At 42.6% G+C, this 21175-nt stretch overlaps 5 protein-coding genes across 10 annotated transcripts in view; 1 reads left to right on the top strand and 4 right to left on the bottom strand.

Moving 5' to 3' along the window:
- LOC138130622 (amyloid beta A4 precursor protein-binding family B member 1-interacting protein-like) overlaps positions 1-5481 on the bottom strand; it is a 50867-nt gene extending 45386 nt beyond the window's left edge. The window contains exon 1 of the mRNA XM_069047203.1: positions 5321-5481. Within this exon, the coding sequence (XP_068903304.1) occupies positions 5321-5356 (36 nt within the window). The 5' untranslated portion in view covers positions 5357-5481. The remainder of the gene's footprint in view (positions 1-5320) is intronic.
- A 452-nt stretch (positions 5482-5933) lies between these two features.
- Positions 5934-8984, top strand: LOC138130649 (uncharacterized). The gene is made up of 5 exons (XM_069047257.1): positions 5934-6219; positions 6271-6403; positions 6570-6794; positions 6843-6964; positions 7020-8984. Exons 1-5 carry the CDS (start codon positions 6028-6030, stop codon positions 7242-7244), a joined length of 897 nt encoding a protein of 298 aa, XP_068903358.1. The 5' UTR covers positions 5934-6027; the 3' UTR covers positions 7245-8984.
- On the bottom strand, positions 7242-12944 carry LOC138130635 (juvenile hormone esterase-like). The gene is made up of 8 exons (XM_069047235.1): positions 12574-12944; positions 12086-12229; positions 8713-8857; positions 8472-8666; positions 8220-8416; positions 7828-8172; positions 7491-7777; positions 7242-7435 (listed from the first exon to the last, which is right to left on the bottom strand). Exons 1-8 carry the CDS (start codon positions 12757-12759, stop codon positions 7246-7248), a joined length of 1689 nt encoding a protein of 562 aa, XP_068903336.1. The 5' UTR covers positions 12760-12944; the 3' UTR covers positions 7242-7245.
- An 825-nt stretch (positions 12945-13769) lies between these two features.
- Positions 13770-18368, bottom strand: LOC138130625 (probable phosphorylase b kinase regulatory subunit beta). Of its 4 annotated transcripts, XM_069047208.1 has the most exons (15): positions 18041-18368; positions 17881-17993; positions 17406-17824; positions 17073-17354; positions 16683-17019; positions 16305-16549; positions 16213-16227; positions 16102-16116; positions 15705-15935; positions 15357-15660; positions 15161-15306; positions 14831-15106; positions 14423-14760; positions 14027-14375; positions 13770-13978 (listed from the first exon to the last, which is right to left on the bottom strand). In XM_069047208.1, the coding sequence occupies exons 1-15, from the start codon at positions 18055-18057 to the stop codon at positions 13823-13825; spliced, it is 3243 nt and encodes a 1080-aa protein (XP_068903309.1). In that variant the 5' UTR covers positions 18058-18368; the 3' UTR covers positions 13770-13822. The 4 variants fall into 4 exon arrangements, with proteins under 4 accessions (XP_068903309.1, XP_068903311.1, XP_068903310.1 ...); XM_069047210.1 differs by lacking the exon at positions 16102-16116; XM_069047209.1 differs by lacking the exon at positions 16213-16227.
- A 73-nt stretch (positions 18369-18441) lies between these two features.
- Positions 18442-21082, bottom strand: LOC138130637 (BRCA2-interacting transcriptional repressor EMSY). 3 transcript variants are annotated; one of them, XM_069047240.1, is made up of 5 exons: positions 20717-21082; positions 20492-20666; positions 20073-20448; positions 18957-19935; positions 18442-18898 (listed from the first exon to the last, which is right to left on the bottom strand). In XM_069047240.1, exons 1-5 carry the CDS (start codon positions 20775-20777, stop codon positions 18738-18740), a joined length of 1752 nt encoding a protein of 583 aa, XP_068903341.1. In that variant the 5' UTR covers positions 20778-21082; the 3' UTR covers positions 18442-18737. The 3 variants fall into 3 exon arrangements, with proteins under 3 accessions (XP_068903341.1, XP_068903339.1, XP_068903342.1); XM_069047238.1 differs by having other exon boundaries at positions 18442-18904; positions 20717-21079; XM_069047241.1 differs by having other exon boundaries at positions 18442-18904; positions 20073-20439; positions 20717-21078.
- Positions 21083-21175: the final 93 nt, after the last annotated feature.

Genomic DNA, 21175 nt, shown 5'->3' with positions numbered 1-21175 from the left:
GCGAAGGGATGATATTATGAATGCAAAGTAGAGATTGAAATTAAAAAGGAGCTAACAAAAGCAAGTCACAGCTAGTGTTGAAAGTGGGCACTAACGTTTGTTAATTCAATTTAGTAAACTGTAACAACTGTCAATTCGATTGATGACATTTATTGACAGAACTAATAGTTCGGCACTTCAAAAAAAAAGTAGAGCGGTACAGGAAAATTTACATGTGCAAAAATTCCAAAGGTAACTAGATGTAAATCATTTTATTCCACACTGTATATTAAAGAAAGAATTAGAATCTCAATTACATACATACTCCAAAAATAGGCATGATGAGATGACAAAAATCCAAATTCAAATACAAAAAAAATCTAGAACGCTCAACCCTCCAAATGCAGAAATATGTCTTGATAATTTTTAGGAGATGTTGATAAACGTTTGTACAATTCATCAGTTTCTCCAAAAACCACAATTCGCCGCAGACCATTTTGCCCTTCACCACTTTCGATTTGAGCACGTCTGTCCTCCAAAAACCTTTTTTTCGGAGCAAATTCGGGAGCCTCTGTCGCCGCCTCCCCAGACACAATCAAAACGTAATTAATTTGAGTAGCGAATTCAATTCGAAGTAAACGCCTGCGGCCGTTGCGAACAATGATGTTTACGTAGTTAGAGCAAATTTGAGGACGGCAAGCCGCCCCTCTTATTTACGAACAGGTTTCGGTACGGGAGAGATGCAATTCTACCGTGGGCGGCCCCCGCGCCGTGTCGGGGTCAACGTGGTGGAGGGAAGAAGAAACGGACGTTACGGGGTCGATATCATGGAATCCTGAAAATGTCGACCGCATTAATTAGGAAAACACACACGCGTGACTAATTTCAGGCGACATTTTCAGGAGACCATTAAATTGAACGCTTTGCTGAATTATCGTCCACGGGAATATAATCGCTCGCGTGACCGTTCCAGGATCGAGGGGCGCTCCTTTATTGCTGTTAAGCGATGTCGATGGGTGGACACTTTACACGAGTGATATTTTCCAACGGAAATTTCGACACAACAATCACAAGTGTTTCTTAAAATTATTAATTACTCCTTGAAGTACAATTTCGTTGAAACATGATCAAACATGATAATTGATAAGAAAGATAGATATCATATCTAATATCTACAACACAGCACAACAATTCTTGATCAATATCTTCCTTTGTTTCTTATTTTGTTTCGAAAATGTTTTCATAGGAGTCTGGTACACATTTCTTGGGAAAAAAGGTTTTTTTCTTCAAAAGAGGTTACTTTTAATTTTTGTAACTGTACAAAAAAGTTACGTGTTATTAAGGCGACACCTCCTAGGATTAAAAGTACTTATCCTGGGTTCCTAGGCTCAAAAATTTTTACTTGCAACTAATAGTTCAACACTTCGTTGATTTGAAGAACACACCTAAATACATTACGGGTGTTTTTTTAAATTTGGCGTCGAAGTAGGCGTTGAAGTGTCGATTGTGAACGCACTATACAGGTTACGGATCACGGATCAGCTCTTTAAATCTTACGCTTTTACACGAGTGGTGCGATCTCAATCGACTCTCCAACGCCAAATTTAAAAAAACACCCTTTATGTAAATAAAACAAAAGCCAAAAGTGTCTCTTTGCTTACACAAATATTTCAATAAAACGTTAGCTTTAAAATTTTAAATGTACCTACCTATGAGTTTCCTGCTTTTTACTTGGTTGGAGAAAAAATAGTACATATGTCATTGGGATTAAATTGACTTTTTTTGACTTGCAAGTATTGCAGTAGCTCGACAACGCTACGCTTCGCCTCGCTATGCAAACAAATTGGCCGTCAAAAAAGTAGCACTTTTAATCCTAATAACACAATCTACTACATATTTCTTTTTCAGAATAATTTCTCGGGACTGCAACTGTTTACCAAGAGAATGTGATTTCGCTATTTAATCAGTATGTAAATAATTAATATTATCACAATGATAAAGAACATATTATCAGCTGTCAAGCAAAAACACCAAATGTGATAAATCAAAAATTAATCGTTTATTCCACTTCAACAAGGTCATTTGGAAGTGCGAAAAAAATTATTATCTCAAAAAAAAATCTCAACCAAAGATAGAAAATTTAATGCAGAAGTAAAAAGCTTGAAATAATGCTAACTCATCGTTTTTTTCAAATGAAGAATTAATCTGGTGCAAATTTTTTTTTTAAATAGATTTAAAAAAGTGTAAAAACAAACGGTCAAGGAAGATTATGCAAAGATTATTAGAAGTGTAGCTAGAATTGTACAGACCTAAGTTAATCATAAAATACGGTTTTCTGCACTAAAAATAATAATGATTCAAGAACTTCTATCTATAAGAGACGGTCTGGTAGAAATAATTCCGTTTCTGGGAACAATATGTTTCTAAGAAGTAAGAACTAAATTTTATTTTATAGATTTCTTTTTAACTGCTAAAGTTATAGTTTCAGAAAGTTAATGCCAGACAGCATATGGAAAATTGATTAAAAGAGGAAAGAATGAATTGGCCTTCTTAGCTTCCTGATACAAGTCCAATGGAAAACACGTGGAATACTGTGACACAGATAAATGTATTTACTCTTTATTATAAGTACATATGTACATTGTACATACATATTTAAAAAGCGATTTTCGTTGATATATTTTTGCGCGCGTTCTGTTGTCGATCTGTATTACTTTTGGTGTATTCTACTTGTATTATCACCGTCATTATCACTAATGGATTTTAGGACAAAAATGTGGATAGCTTTTATCTGATAAATTATTAATAACACTTAAAACCCTCCCTAAACTGGGATTAAACCGTTAGTTAGGCGATCTTCCGGCTTTAAACCGTCGTAATCTACCCTTTTTGCCGAACTGTCACTTTAATCTGACTGTCAAATTGTTTTTCTGGCACGGCATTACCTCCGAAATCCGCCGCCACACTCGCCCGACAAACCCGCCCCACCTCACGTCAACAATTCTCGATAATAAATTGAAACAAAACGCATCGCATGATGCGCGTTGATATTAATGGTGAGGTCGGCGTATCATGGCCGTTTGCATTAATTTCGCCTATTGGCACGGTCTGGACCATGTAGATATGCGGTCACGCAACCGTGTCGATGAGATTCACTTAAATAATTAAAAAGCGAGTGTCGGCAGTGCGTCCTGCGCACGAAGGGCCCTCGGATCAACAAGTTTTATAGTGGTTACGAACTGTCGTCCTAGTGCTCGTAAATTAATCGACCGGGATTGATAAGTAAAACACGAGTCGGGGGCGGCGTCCTCTCATCGCCGCAAATTGCCGGGGATGAACAGGGCAATTTAGCGACGGCGTTTTACGCCGCCGATTAATCCGAAGCGAGTGCGCACCTGAAAAATGCCCCCGCGGTTCGACAAGTGGCGTAATTGCCGCGCTAATCCTTTCTCTTTCGCACAAAGGATCAAATCGACGGTCCTTCAGGAAATCCGCACGGACGACGTAACGACGACGAGAGGGAGGAGACTGTTGCGGAGAAAATCACGAACTCGATGTTATCTACAAACAAATTTGAATGAGGCATTGCAGGCCATTGTTGCCTGCCATTACGATTCCTACGTACGCCATTAAGTGCATTCGTTCGGCATGTTACGACTTTTTCACCGATTGATAACGTCTCCGGAATCTGACGGTCACGAAAATGCTCACGAATTGACTGGGGCCCGCGGACAACACCGTCTTTGTCCGCAACTATTGTTAGCCGTTAGTGCTGGAACAGGTTCTTTTTTAATGTCACAGAATGTCGGAGGTAATTGTGCCGTAATGTCGCACATTATGCGCGAGTTTGTGTGAAAGTGTCGACCGCGACAAAATCTATTTTCACAATTTCGTGATGGTCTTTGAAGTTTGACCCGACCGCTGCTGCCCATCGTCCTTGTCAACCATTTCACAATCTTATCTGAACAATGCAGGAAATGTGGTGCGGGGGCTCCGATACTCGAGTACCGAGTCTTTCCACATAATTAAATTTCTTCCACTCAAAAGTTTTTAATCGAGTTACAAAATAACATTAACCGAGATGTTATTATCTACTTATGGGGCGACGACGAACACGAGAAAAATGACTCCCCATCCACACTCCGAATTACTGTCTCCGTCATCATCGAGATTTGCTCAATTTTATATTTTTCACAAGTTTTATCTCCCCGATCTGGAGTAATCGAGTGTTACATCAAAGATCTCGATTCGTTTCGTTTAAACTCGAATTTGACGGCGAATCGATGATTTTTCCTTTGAACTGTGACGAAGATGCAGCTGGGAAAGCTCGAAGAGAGCGATGCGTGAACTACAAATTTCGCTGAAATTCAAATTTGCAAACTTACGAAGAACGTGACTGAACTCACACGGTTTTCGCTAATCAGCAAACGATTTATCAATCGATACAACTATCTGTGATAACTATGAAAAACACCACAAAGATAAGATCTTGTTAACTGTCAAATCTATTGACATTTGGTTTGTGTCTCACTTCACGATTACCAGTTTTCTAAAAAAAAAGCTGTTTTAAAACTCGCCTACTAGATTCCCCGAATCTTGAATGAATCACAGTAGTAAACTTACTTTCACGACTATTTTAAATTCATTCTGGTTCATCATCAATGGCCATAAAAAATCGGCATAATTCAGACATTTATGGAACAGTATCGTTTGTCATTGCGTCACAAAGAGGAAATGGTTTTTTTTTTGGCTTGGTATCATTGCGACAATAATTGTAATGCAAGGCACGAGGTGGAAAAAAATTGCGGTAAAAACTCGACACCGATATTTAGTTTATATAAACGTCCTTGGTGATTTGATAAGTTACTCTCTGTACGGTAGTTATTTTGTGTACACTATCACAGTTTGTTTATGGCAAATAAATTCGTCCAGAGGTTCTCAACTTCTTGACGTCCTTGCGAATAATCGTCAAAACAATCGAGAGTCGCTCGAGTGATTAATGCTCCATTTGCATGAATAACAATGGCTTCCGGTGGCCTTGATGTAGCGATTTTCATTTTTGAATTGTCGCGAAAGTGACATATCGAAAAACGGAAGCAAAAATAAAAAGACAACGAAGGATGCGTTCGTCGAACGAATATGGTCAAACAAACCGTAAGTGGATTGGATATGTAAATACGAAGCGCACACAAAGAGATCGGATTTATCTCCAGACAGACTGGAAAAATAAAAAGTCTCTTTAAAAACCTAACCTAGACAAACATGCAATCTGTCAAAAGAAACACGAATAATTGGCACAAACGTCAAACGGACCAATTCATGACTAGACCAGGGTACCAACCTTGCTGTAAGAGCTCGATCCCTCCACACAATACATAAAAAAATCCACTAAAAACTTTACTATCCTTCAAAGAAAAAGAACCAAAACACAAGACTACGCTAGTCCGGAACCTACACCCTCTCCACCATGGCGCCTCGCGCGAACTGAATCTTCGGAGCGTTCGCGTTCTCAGACTGTTATGCACCAGTCCGATGCAGGCAGGACGCATGCGTTCGGAATTCAATACTCCATTCGATTTGAATATCTGTGCATTTGTTACAAAAACATGGCTCTAGACGAGATGTTTTTACAGGAGGAGCGCCTCTGGGCCCCAGAAATAGGGCGCGACGCTCACTTCCCACCGATAATAATTTCGCTTTTTTTGGTTGACACTCGACATGTGTTCGGGGTGTTTGGCTCTTTAATTGCCTGTCAAATGCGTCATCCTCTGAGAGAAAATTTTTTTGGTTGGTAACATTTCGACGCGGCTACAAGGTCATCGCAGATTATGCCAAAAAACGCGAGGCATGTCGCGAAACAAGATCAAGATGAAAAGCGATTACGATGCGTCGAGAAAACACGAAAGAAAAAAGAAAATGGCATTGGATTTGATTCGATGTTTGTCTTTTTCGGTTAAGGTGCGTCTCCACGACGCTGCGTCCCTAGGTGTCACTTGACACTTCTGTCGTTTGAAGTTTTCGTGTGATTTGAATTCAAAATTCTCAGTGATGAGCCGACGCGCCCGACTCGAGGAGGAGAAGCTCCGCCAGCTGAACGAGGAGCTGGAGGAGGAGGAGAACCGCATCAAGGCCCAGAAGGAGCGGATCTACGCCCCCGTGGTGTGGAAGCGGCTCGGTTCCGGCATCCGAATCCAAGACCTGAAGCCGGTTTATTACGATCAAGTTTTGCAGATAATCGAAGTTGGTAGCTGTACGTGAGAAAATGCGCTTTCACCGGTCTTGTCGTTTCAGGAATGCTATTTCCAAGAGGAGGTGCTTTGTCGCAACAGCAATTTGGCGGAGGACCCCGAGTCGATAAAATCCTTCCTGAACGTGGTGATGTTTAACTTGAAAGATCGCACCTCTATTATCGCCCTGGATGAGCGTGAGTTGTCGGTTGGGGTGCTCCGAGACAATGTTTGTCGAGTAAAACGATTTTTGTGCGCTATTACACGACGCCCTAATTAATCGAAATTTCGCACAAAGGCTCCATAATTAAACGATGTTGATTAGATTCCCCAGCAAAACATACACAGCCGCTTTGCTTTCAGCCAACGAGGACGCAATCGCCGGCTTCCTCATCCTGAAAGCGATACACAAGGACGACTTTGGCAGCGTTTTCAGCCGCGTCTTCCACGTCGAGGGCGAAGCCCACAAAAAATGCATCGCTTTCGTCAACCACCTGGCCCGAAAAGCCGACGTCTTCACCGAACTGGACTGCAACATTTTCCTGCGCTACGTCCTGCTCTGCATCAGGCCGGAGTATCGCAAGAAGGGTAAAGCCGCCGCGGGATCAATCCCCTCGTCCTAATCCCAATCCGCAGGACTAGGTTTCCAATTAATGCTGGCTGCGGTGGACGTTGCCAGATCTCTGAGCATCCCCGTCGTGATGGGCATATTGTCCTGCTGGACCCTCCAAAAGCTGGCCAAGAGGATCGGCATGAAGGTCGTACCGACGACAACTTTACGTTCTTTAAAAACATAGGCAACCATTAATACAGGTGGTTCATGAGATCAACTACGTCGAGTGGAGAGACAGGTTCAACGAATTGATCTTCGACGAACCAGGACAAGGCAATTACACCTGCGCTGTGATGGCGGGAGTGGTACCACCACCTCCTGCTCCCGAACCGCCACCGAAGACCAGCGAAGAAAAGGTGAAAATCACGAGGGAGGAGAAGCGGAAGATCAAGGCGAAGAAAAAGAAGAAAGAGACGGCGGCGTAGTTCACAGTTCGTCTTTTATTTCATTCGATTTAGAGTGAATGGCCAAGCTACGCCAAAACTCGGCGCGCTCCTTAAATAGGCCGCGTCTCATTACAGGAGCCTCCAAGCGGATGGAATAGTACTCCATGTCGTGACTGGTGACTGGTTCCCACTTGTTGGGGAGTAAATCATCGACGGTGGGAGTCGGATTTCTTAAAAACGAAAAAATTAGAAAAACGTGACGTGAGGAAGGTACCTGGTGCTCACCCAGTTTGGGCGAAGTTAACCCACAAGGTGGTCATGATTTCGGCGATTTTTTTGTCCCCAGGACTCGGTGGTCTCCCCGGGAAAAGACCGTCCCCAATGGGAAAGAGGTACTGAAGTTCGTCGGCGTGACACACTCCGTAGTCGTTGTTCTTGTCGCCGAAGATCTCGGTGAAACTGGCCACCCCTCTGTGCCCAAACAGGTAATAGTAGACTGGTTGTCTGCTGTACTTGAGGTAGTACCGGATGGCTTCGTCTGCCCCGTTTAGGAACCATCCGTCAGTGTACATCTGGAAGGTACCACTTGACTAAAAGTCGGTCAATTCGAAGTGGTACTCACGTCGACAACATCTCCTCGTGAAGAATTATCAATTGTGCCGCCCCCGAAATAGAAGTTTTTGATTTGGGAGGTGACCAGTTCGCTTTGGGGACTAGTTTCGTCGTACAACAACGAAATCGGTACCACTTGTTCGAATTTTTCGTCTAGTTCGCCGATGAGGTGAGGGTTTCCGAAAATGCCGGCAGCTCTTAGAGCACCATCTTCAGTGTTGAGCCCCACGATCCACGGTACTTGCGCGAATCTCCCCGACCTGAAACTATCAATAGGGTGTTCGACGAGGAACGCACCCTCTAGATCCGGTTCTATGACCGGTTTGAACGGGATCATCGGATCGGTGTCCCACTTCTGCAACGAAACGATCAGAAAAGTACCACCCAAGAAAAGCGTACTACCATGAAGATGTTGTCTTGGGCGACGAGATCGTACGCCGGCACCTTCCGCAAACACTCGACCAGCTCCCCGCTCCACTTGGTGCTGCACCCCACCGCCTCCCCCAACATCTTCGCGTGTCGGATTGCTTGGTCGTTCGGCGAGAGGGCCCAAAGAACGTGAGCGGTACCGCTCTGCGAAATCGCGCTTCGGAACAGACCTACAACGGGATGATTCAATCGATCTGTCGTTTGCGTCACCTTCGAAAGTGCGACCTTTGCTCAAGGGAGACATCATGTGGAGCTGCGCGCTGGCGCCCCCAGCGGATTCGCCGAAAATTGTTATTTTTTCGGGATCGCCCCCAAAAGCGGCTACGTTGTCTTTCACCCATCTCATGGCGAGGTTCTGGTCCTTCATGCCGTTGTTCCCGGGACAGGCGGCGTCCCCCGTGCTCAGAAAGCCCAACGGACCTGGAAGTCGACGTAAGATTGATGGAGATGACCGAGATGTGTTCACCTAATCTGTAATTGGTGACGACGAGGATGACGTCGCGGTCGAGGAGAATGTCGGGGCCGTACCAGAGGGAATTCCCGCCGCCGCAGAGCCAACCGCCTCCGTGGAAGAAGATCATCACGGGAAACCTCGAGGCGGTGTTGTTCAACTACGGAACATTTTTCAAGACAAATGAACGGGTTTTCGCCGATTCGGAGAAATAAAAGTCCTTGATTTTTGCAATTATGTAATAACAACGTCAACGCATTATAAAATTAATAGACGGTTTGATTGTTTGTGACTAATTTTCTCTCGTTTGCCAACGTTTCGAACGCCATCTTGTTCTTTGAATCGGGTCAAATAATTTTGCTTTTACTCTCGCTGCAATAATTCATAATTTAAGTTCAATGAAAGCGAGTTTGCATCCTCTGATTAAACGCAGATTCGCAACTTGTCAGTCTTCCAAATCGGTAAGGTCAAGTGCTGAAACTCAAGTGAGTCTGGAAAGTGTCAGCTTTAAAGCAGATTTACACTTACATGGTAACGTAACAACTACAAATGCCATTGCAGATGTCGTTCCGTTACGTCAACGATTATGTTTACATGAATTCGAGAATCGATGTAGCGTAACGTGACGTTTATGTGTCTTATAAATATGTAATAAGCAGTGTTGTAAAAATACCGGTAATTTTTGTTTGGGTAATATTACCGGTTTTGTTATGGGTTTTTTGGTAATTTTGGGTAATATTTGTGAAAACATCGCAATTAGTAATAAGAGTTCCAAAAATATAAATTGTATGCACTAAAAATTTACACATTCGATCGAAATTTGCTTTGTAGATTAACTTTTTATTAAAGACATTGTTGTCGCCGTCATCGACTATGTCAATTTTGACAAATCATAGGCATGTGCCAAGTGTTAAAATTACTAATTTTAAATAATATGCAACAATATAATATCACCCTTTTTTTCATTTTTTGTCTTTATGTTTCTCCATTGAACTATTGGGGACACGGAAAACTGGGCAGATGTGTCATTCAGTTGTCAAAATTTCTAAACCATACACCTTAGCTACTCATAACCAAGCTCAAGTTAATTTGACAGTTTTTTTGAAAATATCAATCATAATGACGGTAAAGGTGCATTTATACTGACACTTTCTGAAATGACAATAACAGACTTCCCAGGATTCCATGTCCCTCATTGTACAGTTGCGGTCGTTGAAATCTCAGACAGGAAAGATTTAAACACTCTGTATAAATTCCGAAATTTGATTAGCGTAAACAGGATTTTCATCAAGGATTATAAAATCAGTGTCAGTATTTGACATATTAGGTCAGAATCGCGCGTAACTTTTGAAATGCCGCAATTATCTGATTTGCAAAAATGTGTTAGACTGAGGGACGGTGTGAGTATAAGAGCCATTGCGAGAGAAATTAATGTGGATAATGTTTGAGTGACATTTTGAGAAACGTCACTTTCAATCCCATTTACAAAGCCAAAAGTTTGGCGCTGTCAAAGTGTCTGAGTTTTCAACGGCCGCAACTGTACATTCAATGAGTTTTATTCCCTACACCACTGATTCAAATTATTTTAGTGACATTTTATAAATACCGGCGACTGTCAATTTTAGCACAAATTTACAAAGTCAAAATTTTTCATTTGTCAAAGTTTCTCACTTTTCACTAGCTACAACTGTACCTAAACACTTACTATTTTACAAAATTTGCATATAAATTTGGTGCTTTGTTTCGGCAAAATAATTTTTGATTTCCGATTTTTTACGCATGATGCGAGAATGTTGGAATTGGAAATTGGAACGATTAATTCAGATTTCAGAATTTAGATCATCAGTCATCACTCTCAATAGTCTCAATCACTCTCAATCATACAGCATCAAATCAGATTTGTTTGAAGATATAATTGATTTCATATATAATTGATTTCATATAAATGTTCATCAAGTGAGCTGTGCATTTGTAAAAGCACCTTTAATTTAGTTACATTACAAAAGTCACTTTTATGAAGGTCATGTCCAATAAATCTTTACTTGGTAAAAATACAGACAAAAACAAATAAGAATTACTTTAATTTAATCAGTAAAAAGACGTAACATTGCTTTTGAAATGTTAAAATGGACAAAAACTGAAAAATTAGTCAAATCGGGTTCGCGCAGAGCAAGCAACTTTGAAAGTCAAAGTCACTAGCTTTAGCTTTAATACCAACAGAAAATCAGATTTTCATGGCTTGCTTAGATGCACATTTATATGAAATTGAGTATAAATGTTCATCAAGTGAGTTGTGCATTTGTAAAAGCACCTTTAATTTAGTTACATTACAAAAGTCACATTTATGAAGGTCATGTCCAATAAATCTTTACTTGGTAAAAATACAAAGACAAAAACAAATAAGAATTACTTTAATTTAATCAGTAAAAAAACGCAACATTGCTTTTGAAATCAGCAATGTTAAAATGGACAAAAACTTAAAAATTAGTTAAATCGAGTTCGCGCAGAGCAAGCAACTTTGAAAGTTAAATTCACTAGCTTTAGCTTTACTACCAACAGAAGATCAGATTTTCATGGCTTGCTTAGATGCACATTCATATGAAATTGAGTATAGAGGGCGCCATCTTCAAAATTACCGAAATTGTTGAAACTTACCGTAAATTACCGTAACGTTACCGGTAATAAAACCAAAATTACCGAAAGGGATGAAATGAAACTTACAGTATATTACCGTAATATTACCGGTACTTTACCGGTAATAAAACTGACTCCCAACACTGGTAATAAGTGTTACGTTGGCGACAACGACAATTAAGTGCATAACGCAGATAATTTTAACCAGATTTATTGAAATACCTATTCAAATGAGAAAATATACTTTACTGTTTACTTCCTTGGAAATATTCAAATGCATCTTTGGTTAAAATTGCATCAGTAATTGACATGACTTGCACAAAAAATTTAATTATTTTTATCATACATTGTTAGAACTGTGACGTAAATTACTAATTTGATTTAGACATCTGATTTTTTTCAGTTTTATCATTACAATCTGTATTAGGTACTTTTTGAAAGTGTTTTGATAGAAATAAGTGTGCGATGTTGACTGTTTTATTTCAAAATACTATTGTATTATGTAGGAATTATTTTAAAAATCAACAAAAATTTTAAGCCGAATCGGTTCATGACATTTGTTTCGCCATTACATTATGGGCTATGGCCAATGAAGTGCCTTATCTAATCTAAGACTTATTCTGTTTTCTTTGCATTGTACAGTGTAATTAAAATATGTAGTTATTGTTTGGCGTATCTGTAGGAACTTTGAAGACTTTAATAGGCATTTTTTGTTGATAAGTACTTTGATAAGTTTATCGCAGTAAATACGTACTTGAGGTGTGTAAACATTGAGGTACAAGCAGTCTTCGTTGCCCTCGATCACGGTAGACCTCCTGTATATGTCCCTTTGCGGACAGATGTTGTGGGGTTTTGTGGCATCTTTGACTCCTTGCCAGGACTGTACAGGAACGGGCGCCTGAAAATCCAATAAAATCCAATTGTCGGCAAACCCGATGATTCATAGGCTCCCGTTTCAACCGTGAAAAGAAAGCCCCCCCAAACCAATAATAAGTAATAAGTGGTTGTCCTTGAGGATTGCATATCAAATGCACCGCGTTGTTAACGACTTTTCAATGTATTAGTGTGCGCGATTGATGCAAAATCGTCTCGGAAAACATCACACGTGCCGTCATGTCTTACGATGTAAACAAGAAGTGAAAGCTTCTGGGTCGATCAATTTAACGTAAACCGATAGATCATGCCGTAATAAAAACGAAAGCCAGATTGAGCAACGGCGAAAACAAAAATCCAGAAAATTACCTTGAATCGGAGCTCACCCAGGGGCGGCTGGGCGAAAGGGATGCCCTCGAAGGCCCCGAAGCTCCGGCCACCCCGCGTCGTCTTCGTCGTTCCCCGGAGGAGACCTTGTGCGACCGCCACCTCGAGGCCCCCATCTCCCGCAGCCAGCGTCACAACCGCCACGAAACAGAAGCCCGCGGCCAACATTTGACTTCTTCGGTGATGACACGCATAAACACACTTCTTGTCCGACAGGCAGTTGTTTAAAGGCGATAGATAATCAGAGGTGGGGAAGCGTTTCGTAATTAACTTCGGTACAACGACAATTTGAATAAAAGTGGAGTGGAGCAGCCTTCCCCGGCTCTTAATGAGTCTGTTTGTGTCGACCTCCGGAATTTTACGGTTCATTACTGGCGATAAATAGGAGCTGAGGTGGCGGTTTTCTCACCGATAATCGCCGCGAGCCTTGGGCTTTTAAATTTTTTTCTCAGAAGCATTGTTGAAAAAGTTCAATAACATCAGGTCAACGAGCGGTTCCAACGAGTTGGACGGAATCGGTACGGTTAGAGGGGGAAGGGTTCGCTGATAATTTGGCCATTAATGATATTTAAATGTTTTCGTCTAACACTATTTGTTTTTATAAATTATTATCGTAGACTTGCAGGAATTGTTATCTGTCGATAGACAACCAGCAATACACCATGAAAGATATCTGAATTTAGATCGATTAATGTCAAGATCAGATTTTAATGAACAAAAAGTTATTAATTGCACTCAATACCGTATATTGCTTAGTCCTAATTAATTTTGTGCAACGCGTTTCAAAATAATTTCCATCTAAGAAAGAATAAGAGAAATCAAGAACCCACCAGTTGCACACTCGACTTGATTACTTAATTTGTATTTTTTCACTACCTTGAAAATGTCTCTTTTGAAAGGAAAACATAGTGACGCTCATCCGTCCTTTAACCGCGATAAAACAACTTTTCTGTGGAATAAGAATCTGATATTATTTATTGTGGTCGGAAAAGAGAACCCGCTAACGTATCGACTACTCAAACCATTACCATTAACCATTACTTTTCGGTGTTTTCATGCTCTCATTTACATATTTATCATATGTCCAAAAATGGCGAATGCGCCGGGATTTTATCTTTATATTTTGATCACCTTGAGACACTTTTGAATTGCACAAGCCCTAACATAAACGTCATTCAAAACTTTAGTACTTTTTTATTGCCAACTTAAATATCTAGTAACATTTCACTATTTATGAAACCAAACAAGACTCGCAACCTTCGTCAATATCATTCAGCTGTCCACCTTTCAGGACCGTGTTCACAACAGCCCTGGCCAGATACCCCGTGGACTGCATACACGGCACCTCCATCAGATTCTTGATTTCGTTATCCTTCAAATTGTGATCCTGCAACAGGCACGTCATTTTCGTCACGCTTCAGACATCTCCACTTGCCTTGGAATACATGTACGCCGCATCTTTGATCAACTGTTCCAGATCCAGAGGTTGGCTGAACGTCAACTCTGGATTTCGCCCCAAGATCGTCGAGACGATACACAACAACTCCACCACCAACTGTCTGTATTGCGGTTGATGCAGGCAGTTCAACATTTGCTCTACCAAGAGCGAGAAAGTCAGCTCCGAACGAGCCATATTGGAGAGGGTAGGCTGTTGCGGGAGAACCGTCCCCATGATTCTGATTCCTTGCGACGTCTTCGTCATCACGTCCCAAACTTCGTGATAAAACGACGACGGGACGCGACACAAACATCCCTCGAGCTGTCGCTTTTGAAACGGAGTGAGTCTGTAATGCAAAATTCGCACAAAATCGTGACCACTTCAGTGACTCACTTTTCTTTGGCTCCCCACTCTTTGATGGACAAGACTTTGTAGAGCAACTGTCGCACCTCGTAAGGACTGTGATCCTCGAGTTTTCTCTTGTCGCCGAAAATCACCAAATACACTTTGATCGCTTCCAACACCCAACCCACTCGTATCTTTAGTATTCCCTTGAACAGTTCGGGGTTGGTGGCGATCAAGCGACCGCAGTAAAGAATCACTTCTTGTTGCAGGACCGCTTGAATCACGTCGTAGGGTTGGATGGTGTTGTAGACAACGTGTTGAATCTCAGCTGGGGTCATCGGTTTGTCGAAAACCGTTTCTTTTTGACCGATCACGCCAACTGTCAACTGAAACGTCATAATTGTCAATTCGAAATGTCATACTTGTCAATGCGAAACGTCACAATTTTTGACCGACCTGTTTACCGTGCACCAGAACGGCTGTGATGAACGGACTGATGGAGTCTACGTTATGAGATAACATACTGCTAGTGTAGCGCACTGCGGCCCAATGCCTCAAACACCCCGCTTGGTGGTACAAATGGTGAAGGTGATCCTCAACAGTGTGCTCGAACACCTCGAACGTAGCGCCCTCTCGTTTTAACAAGATTCCGAAGAGTTGGCACCGCGCATACAGACTCTCCATATGTGTGACGGCCTCGATAATCTCTTGAGTAGATTTCTTCTTGAAGTGCTAAAGCCAAAACGACTCGAAAAACTTGCGCCTCAACGCGTACAAAATATTTACCGAATAGTCTTTCAGTTCGTCGTGATAGTTCAAAACTCTAGGGACATCTGTCAAACTCTGATAACCTATATAGTCGTGCTGTAATTGTTTGAACTGGACAAAAGTGTCATTCGGCTGGTCCAAAACATTCATAAAATCCAAGTGTTCTACAACACCTTGTTATCAAACACGACTGCGCCACTCGAATCAGTCTTACCAACGCAGGAACTCGAAATCAAATTCTGCAAGCGTCCGACTCGGACCTTGACGCCGTCGCAATACCCCTTCTTCAACATGGCCAACAGATCCAGCATCTTCTTGAACTGGGGGTCCCTCATGTGTTCCTCTCTGATCAACAGGCACACCGTGGGCCTGCCCGACAGCCTCCAATACTTCCCCACAAACTGCAACTCAGTCTTGATGTCGTCGATCAACAGTTCCATGTCTCTGTACAGGTAGAAATCTGACACTTCGAAAATGAGAGGATAGCAGAGAACGGTGGCGCCGCACACTCTGTAAACCTGAGTGACACGTTAGAGGTCGCCAAAATTACCCCAAAAATTACTTTACTGGTCCCCAAACTGCCGATGGGTCTGACCGGACGTCCCTGCAGTTTGAGTTTGTGATTGACGCCGAGATTCTCGTAGACTTTGACGAGCTGCGTCGACGACCAGATCTGGACCGGCTCGACTTCGTGCGGGGTCTGCGTCTGGATGCCGTAAGTTGCCATCATAGCTTGGAGACGCATCGATTCGGCGATCAGCACGATCTGGACCACCAAGTCGGTGGCGGTGCCCTAAGGGAGAAAACTGAACGTAATGATTTGGAGATGTGGGCGAAACGCATGCAGTACGCAGACAAATAATAGGAAGGGTATTCCGTGTTCAAGCATGACGTTCAAGGTTAAAAAGTGTCAGTGGTGAAGGCGGTGTTAGCATTATACAAAACGTCGAGTTACTTACAATAGAGGGTTTGGCCTGGAAGCACAAAATAAAACAACAAAATTAGAAAAAAAAATAACAATAAATTAAACGACTGTTCAAAATTGAGGAAAGCTTTTCTATATTACTTACAAGGGAGAGCTTCGCCTGAAAGCACAATAATATTACGTGAATATTATTGACTGTGTTTCAATGATTGGTGAAATGAAATTTTTTTATTTTACCTGAAACGCGGAGTATCTTCCGCCTTTTCGCGGTCGATTGTACGACGGCAAATATCTCCGTATCGGGTCAAGCTCGTTGATGTGCAAAAGTCCTGCTGTTAATAACTGCGCCAAGATGAACATCGACTGGTTCCATAGGAACAGTCCCCCTTCACTTGTGGCCTTTCTGGACGTATTGTTCGGTTTGATTCGTTCTCTTTCCAAGTTTTCTGCCGGGACATAGTAGTACTGCGGTATGACAGGATCTTGAACATATTAAAATATTATTCGATCGCTTTTTGCAAGAAAAAAAAATCAAATTCTAATGAGAGCTGTCAAATTTGACATTTGTTGTTAACTGTCAAAATTCGCAGTACTCTGTGCCTTTCAAACTCTCACCTCCGTTTTGATCCAGATAAATCCTGTGTTTCAACAGATCCTGATATTCAGAAATCTGATCGGGCAGCGACTTGAAGACGCCATCTATTATCATGTAGAGGTAAAAGAGTGGCCACTCGCACTCCACCTTTTCGAAATCTTTGATTTCGCTCTTTTCGTAGAATCGCTTTGTACGGTCCTCGAGAGTGGTCTTGTAACCGTCGCGAATGAACCTCTTGAAGCCGTAACTCCCTTTCAACTTTTTCACGATGTTGTTTTTGGTCTCGTTGTACAACAAGTCTTCGTGTGTGGCGAAAGCGGGGAAGGAAATTGTGGACAAAAGGGCGGCGTCGACCTCCTAAAACCCCATTTGAATAATCTCGGCGGGCGCGTCAACGCGGACTACATTACTTTGGAGCTTGACTCCCGAGGGAGGAGAGTCTCGAAGATGCTCCTGTTGCGATTGTGGGCGTCGATGTCTACGTAGACGACGCTCCAAGAAGCCCCCTTTTCCCCGAACAAGTTACAACCGTTGATGGCTTCCAGTGCAGACTTCGCCAGTCCTATCGAACTGGCGTGGATTTCGGGGGTGCCATCGTTGTACTTACTGCCCCTTTCCCACATCCCAAAATCTGGCGTCCTGTACGCCCTCTCCACGTAATAAACCAGGTTCTGTACGAACGCCACCTCATCCTACAAATGCAAAATACAATTTCGCGTCGTGATTGTGCGACAAAGCCCGACTTGGGTGTAGATTATTTGCATTCCTGACGCAATCATCTGCACCAAAAACAGCAAGTAGATCGACACGACGTCGATCTGAAGGTGGTTGTAGGAGTCGTCCGAGTACACCTCGTTTCCGGTGGTCAGATGAAACTTGACATGTAGCGCGTGTGTGTTGCACTGATTCTTCTTGAACAGCTCGATACGCGCGGCTTGTTTGATCCAACATTCGAGTATCCCGCGCATACATTTTACCGCGGACTGTCCCAGCTCGTAGGACTTGCCCCTGTCGTCGTCGATGCGTCGGTAGGCTTGGTATAGCCCCCAGACTGCCGCCGCGCAATACACGCTGTCCCGCACGCTACCGATTTTCGTGTCGGTCGACAGTACGGGAAATAACCCCGTTATGGGGCTCTGATACAATAAAAGTTGGCGCTTGACTGAAATTAAACCGTGAGAAATAGGGAGGCGGTTATTATTGATGCCGAGCTAATACCCATTCCATAGTAAATGTCCAACTGGCGGACCGTGTCTTCATAATTTGATACTTTCAGGAATTGTTCCAAATTGACGTTGTCCTCGAGCATGCTGCCTTGGCGAGGCAGGCGACTGCATGCACTAATTTTTTATACTGATTTAGAAAAATGTTTACTTACCTTTTGGTCCCCGTCATCGCACTCGGACGGTCGGTCGGCTATTTTTGCACCAAATTTAAAAGTTCAAGCAACAATGTCATAACAAGGACATATGAAAATGTGAGGTTATGTCCTATTTATGTCAGTCTCAGATCTAGGAGTCTCAGTCTGTCACTCGACTGAACTTTTGAACCGAAAAACTAAAGTGTGGAGAATTTAACCAACGACCTGATTAACACGTAACACGACAAACGATAACGAGGTTTGAAAATTCTATTTTTGTTAGACATAAAAATAAACATTTTTCTTGTCCTAAATACAAACCTCTCGCTGCAGATATCTGCAACCGGCACGTGACCGAAAACCGCACGTGATCAGATCACGTGACCTAACCTCAGTGAGTCAGTGTAATAAAAGTAAGGTTGGAATAAAAGTTGGTTTTATTTAAAGGTACAGAATATATTTAGTCAATTTGTTTTAACTACGTCACCTAGGTATGTACAAAATTTCCAATAAAATGGTTTAAAATATACAAAATTTATACATAAACCACGAACTTTCGGCAACACAAAATAAAACGGTTGAACATTTATTGAGCAAAACATGTCCGATAAAATATAGATAATGTACAAAAGATTAACTAGTGCATCTAATTAAAAAAGATCAACGGGTTAATTAATTTAATAATAATAATAATAAATTAGAAAATAAATAAATATCAGTTACCGGCATCACCAACACTCGTCAATTCAGAATTCTGAACTTGCAAAATCACTGTTTCACTGTCGTTGGTCACGACTTCGGCGTTCGAAAACTGTTCCAATTCGTTTTCTTTTGTACTGTCACTTTTCGCTTCGGCTCGTTCCACGAATTCTTCGCCTTCATCTGAAACGTGCCGTTACGACCGTCCCTCTTGTCAAAAACGCAAAATACTTACGGAGAATGATAAAATCTTCCTTGTCATTGTTGTGTTCTTCCTCCTCCACTTGTTCTCTCGCCTCCGCGTCCATCAGGTGATTGTTGGGAATTCGGAATTCTTCTATTTGGGCGTCGAAATCGTCCGTGGTCACTCCCGACGCCTTCAAGATGTCTCCCAACACTGAAGACTTGCCGTTTTCTTTGCTGGGACTCGCCGGACTCTCCGTGACGACGGGTTGAGGCGTCATTATCGTCTTGTGTCCCATCGTGTTCACTATGTACAGGGGCGGCGATGTCGTGGTGGTCGTAGTTTTCCCCACGATTTTTCCGCCTATTGGTAGCACCTTGATCCCACCTTTTGAGTTGATCAGAGACAGGGGAATCACCTTCTTAGTCGTGGGATTGGTCTTGACCGTGACGACTTTGTGTTTCAAGGAATTGATATTGTTGGTGGCAGTGACGATTTGCGGTGAACTGGTCGTGACGATTTTAAACTTTTCGAAATTTTTCACCGATATATTCTTCACCAGAGGTATTGACAATGTCTTTTGTAAAATACTACTGCTCTGGATCGTTTGAGCGTTAGAGACGACGATCAACTTCTGACCTAGGGGAGTCCCCGGTTTAGCGATGGTCTTCTTGGGGCACATTTTCACAGTTTTTTGTTGGAAATCACTAGGACCCGGTGCGCTCGCGGTAGTTATGTGTTTGAAGGTTAAATTGGGGGAGGGTTTTGAGGGGGTGAGAAGCTTGGGGCGGGGCGCTTGGTTCTCGTTCGAACAGCTCGCTGCCTGTGCTTCCGTCTTTTGTACTGAGTAGCTGTTGATCTCGTTCTGGATCTGCTCGATGGTCTCCTCTCCGCCGGGGGCCGGGACCACCACGTTCTGGACGACGTTGATCTTCGGTCCGTTGGACGACTGCAGCAGAGGTGCGAACGGGAGCTTGGTCGGCTGAGGCTTCAACTTCATTTGCTCCTTCATCAAGCCACTTTTCGTCCTCTGCCTGCAAGTTTTTCAAAAAATTAAAAACCCATAAAAACTCGAAATCACAGTAGGCTACGCGCTGTTTTTTGTTTCACAATTTAAGAAAAAAATTCGAAGCGTACTGAGATCCTAAATTACAAAATTTGAATAACGTGCCTGTAGATTTGCTGCGTCCGGCTCATCTTGGGGGGCCCCAGCAGGTGCTGCGCTAAACTGCTGTTTTCCGTGCAAATCGGCATTTTCCGTTTTTTGTTGTCATCGCTTTTCGGCGTTTCTGGGACCCGAAACGAGGCCCCCTTGCTGGTTTCGGGCATCATTTGCAGCGTGGGCTGCGACGGTGGTCTTTTCCGCTCGGTGCATGCCGGATGGGGTAGTTGTTTGTTGGTTTGGTTGGCCGTCTCCGCGGCCTCGTCCGCTATGGCCGAGTACGCCGTTTGGGGCGCCAGTCTCGGGATGAGCGGGACGCATCTACGCCCCTCCTGCGCCCAGTCCTCCAATGACTCAGTCAAACCGGTGACACTGGAATTTCTTGATTTACAAGATGCGAATCGGAGGTCGTCTTTGGACTTACTGATATGCAATTGTGTTGAGTCTCTCGTCGTTCACGGCCCTGCGGATTTCCGCTTTGTGTCGGTCCTGGGGGATGTTCAGCACTTGACTAGTATCTTTGAGGAGTTTGCGTTTGTCAGGGTTGAGGGGACCTTGTGCGCGCAGCGCGGACACCAGATGGGCATATGCTTCTAATTCTGAAAAACCGTGCTCGCTTTCTGTCGCTTATGTGGATTTGCATAAATACCTAAATTCCTCAAACTTTGCATGGATTCTTCTTTTGTCATATCCAACAGCACTGGCCACATTGTTGGTTGGTTAAATTAAAGTCATATTTAACAATACTTATTGAAAAATAGACGAAAAAAATCAATTTTTATTGTAATGACAGCGTCTTATTTTTTGAGGTTATGGTCACGATCGGCTGTTTTTCCTCCACTGTTTCGGCCACTTTTCCACGGCTCTCACATCAGTTCAGGTGAGATTCTCGAATTGCACATTGCTGTTGCCTTTTTTGCCGTGTTTTCCTGACGGATAATGTTTATTTTGGAAAAATTCGGTGTGAAAGTTTGACAACCTGATCGCGGTGAACGGCGCCAACTTTAGAATTTAAAAATTCCGCGGCGTTGCCACACTTCGCTGACGTACCAAAGTCCGCCGTTGCCACACCAACATCTCCCCTTCGGAACCCATTTCTACAAAATAA

The sequence above is a fragment of the Tenebrio molitor genome, chromosome 5 (assembly GCF_963966145.1).
Source record: "Tenebrio molitor chromosome 5, icTenMoli1.1, whole genome shotgun sequence".
Classification (NCBI taxonomy): domain Eukaryota; kingdom Metazoa; phylum Arthropoda; class Insecta; order Coleoptera; family Tenebrionidae; genus Tenebrio; species Tenebrio molitor.
Note: the sequence above shows the minus strand (reverse complement) of the source record. Positions and strands in the feature narration are given on the sequence as shown.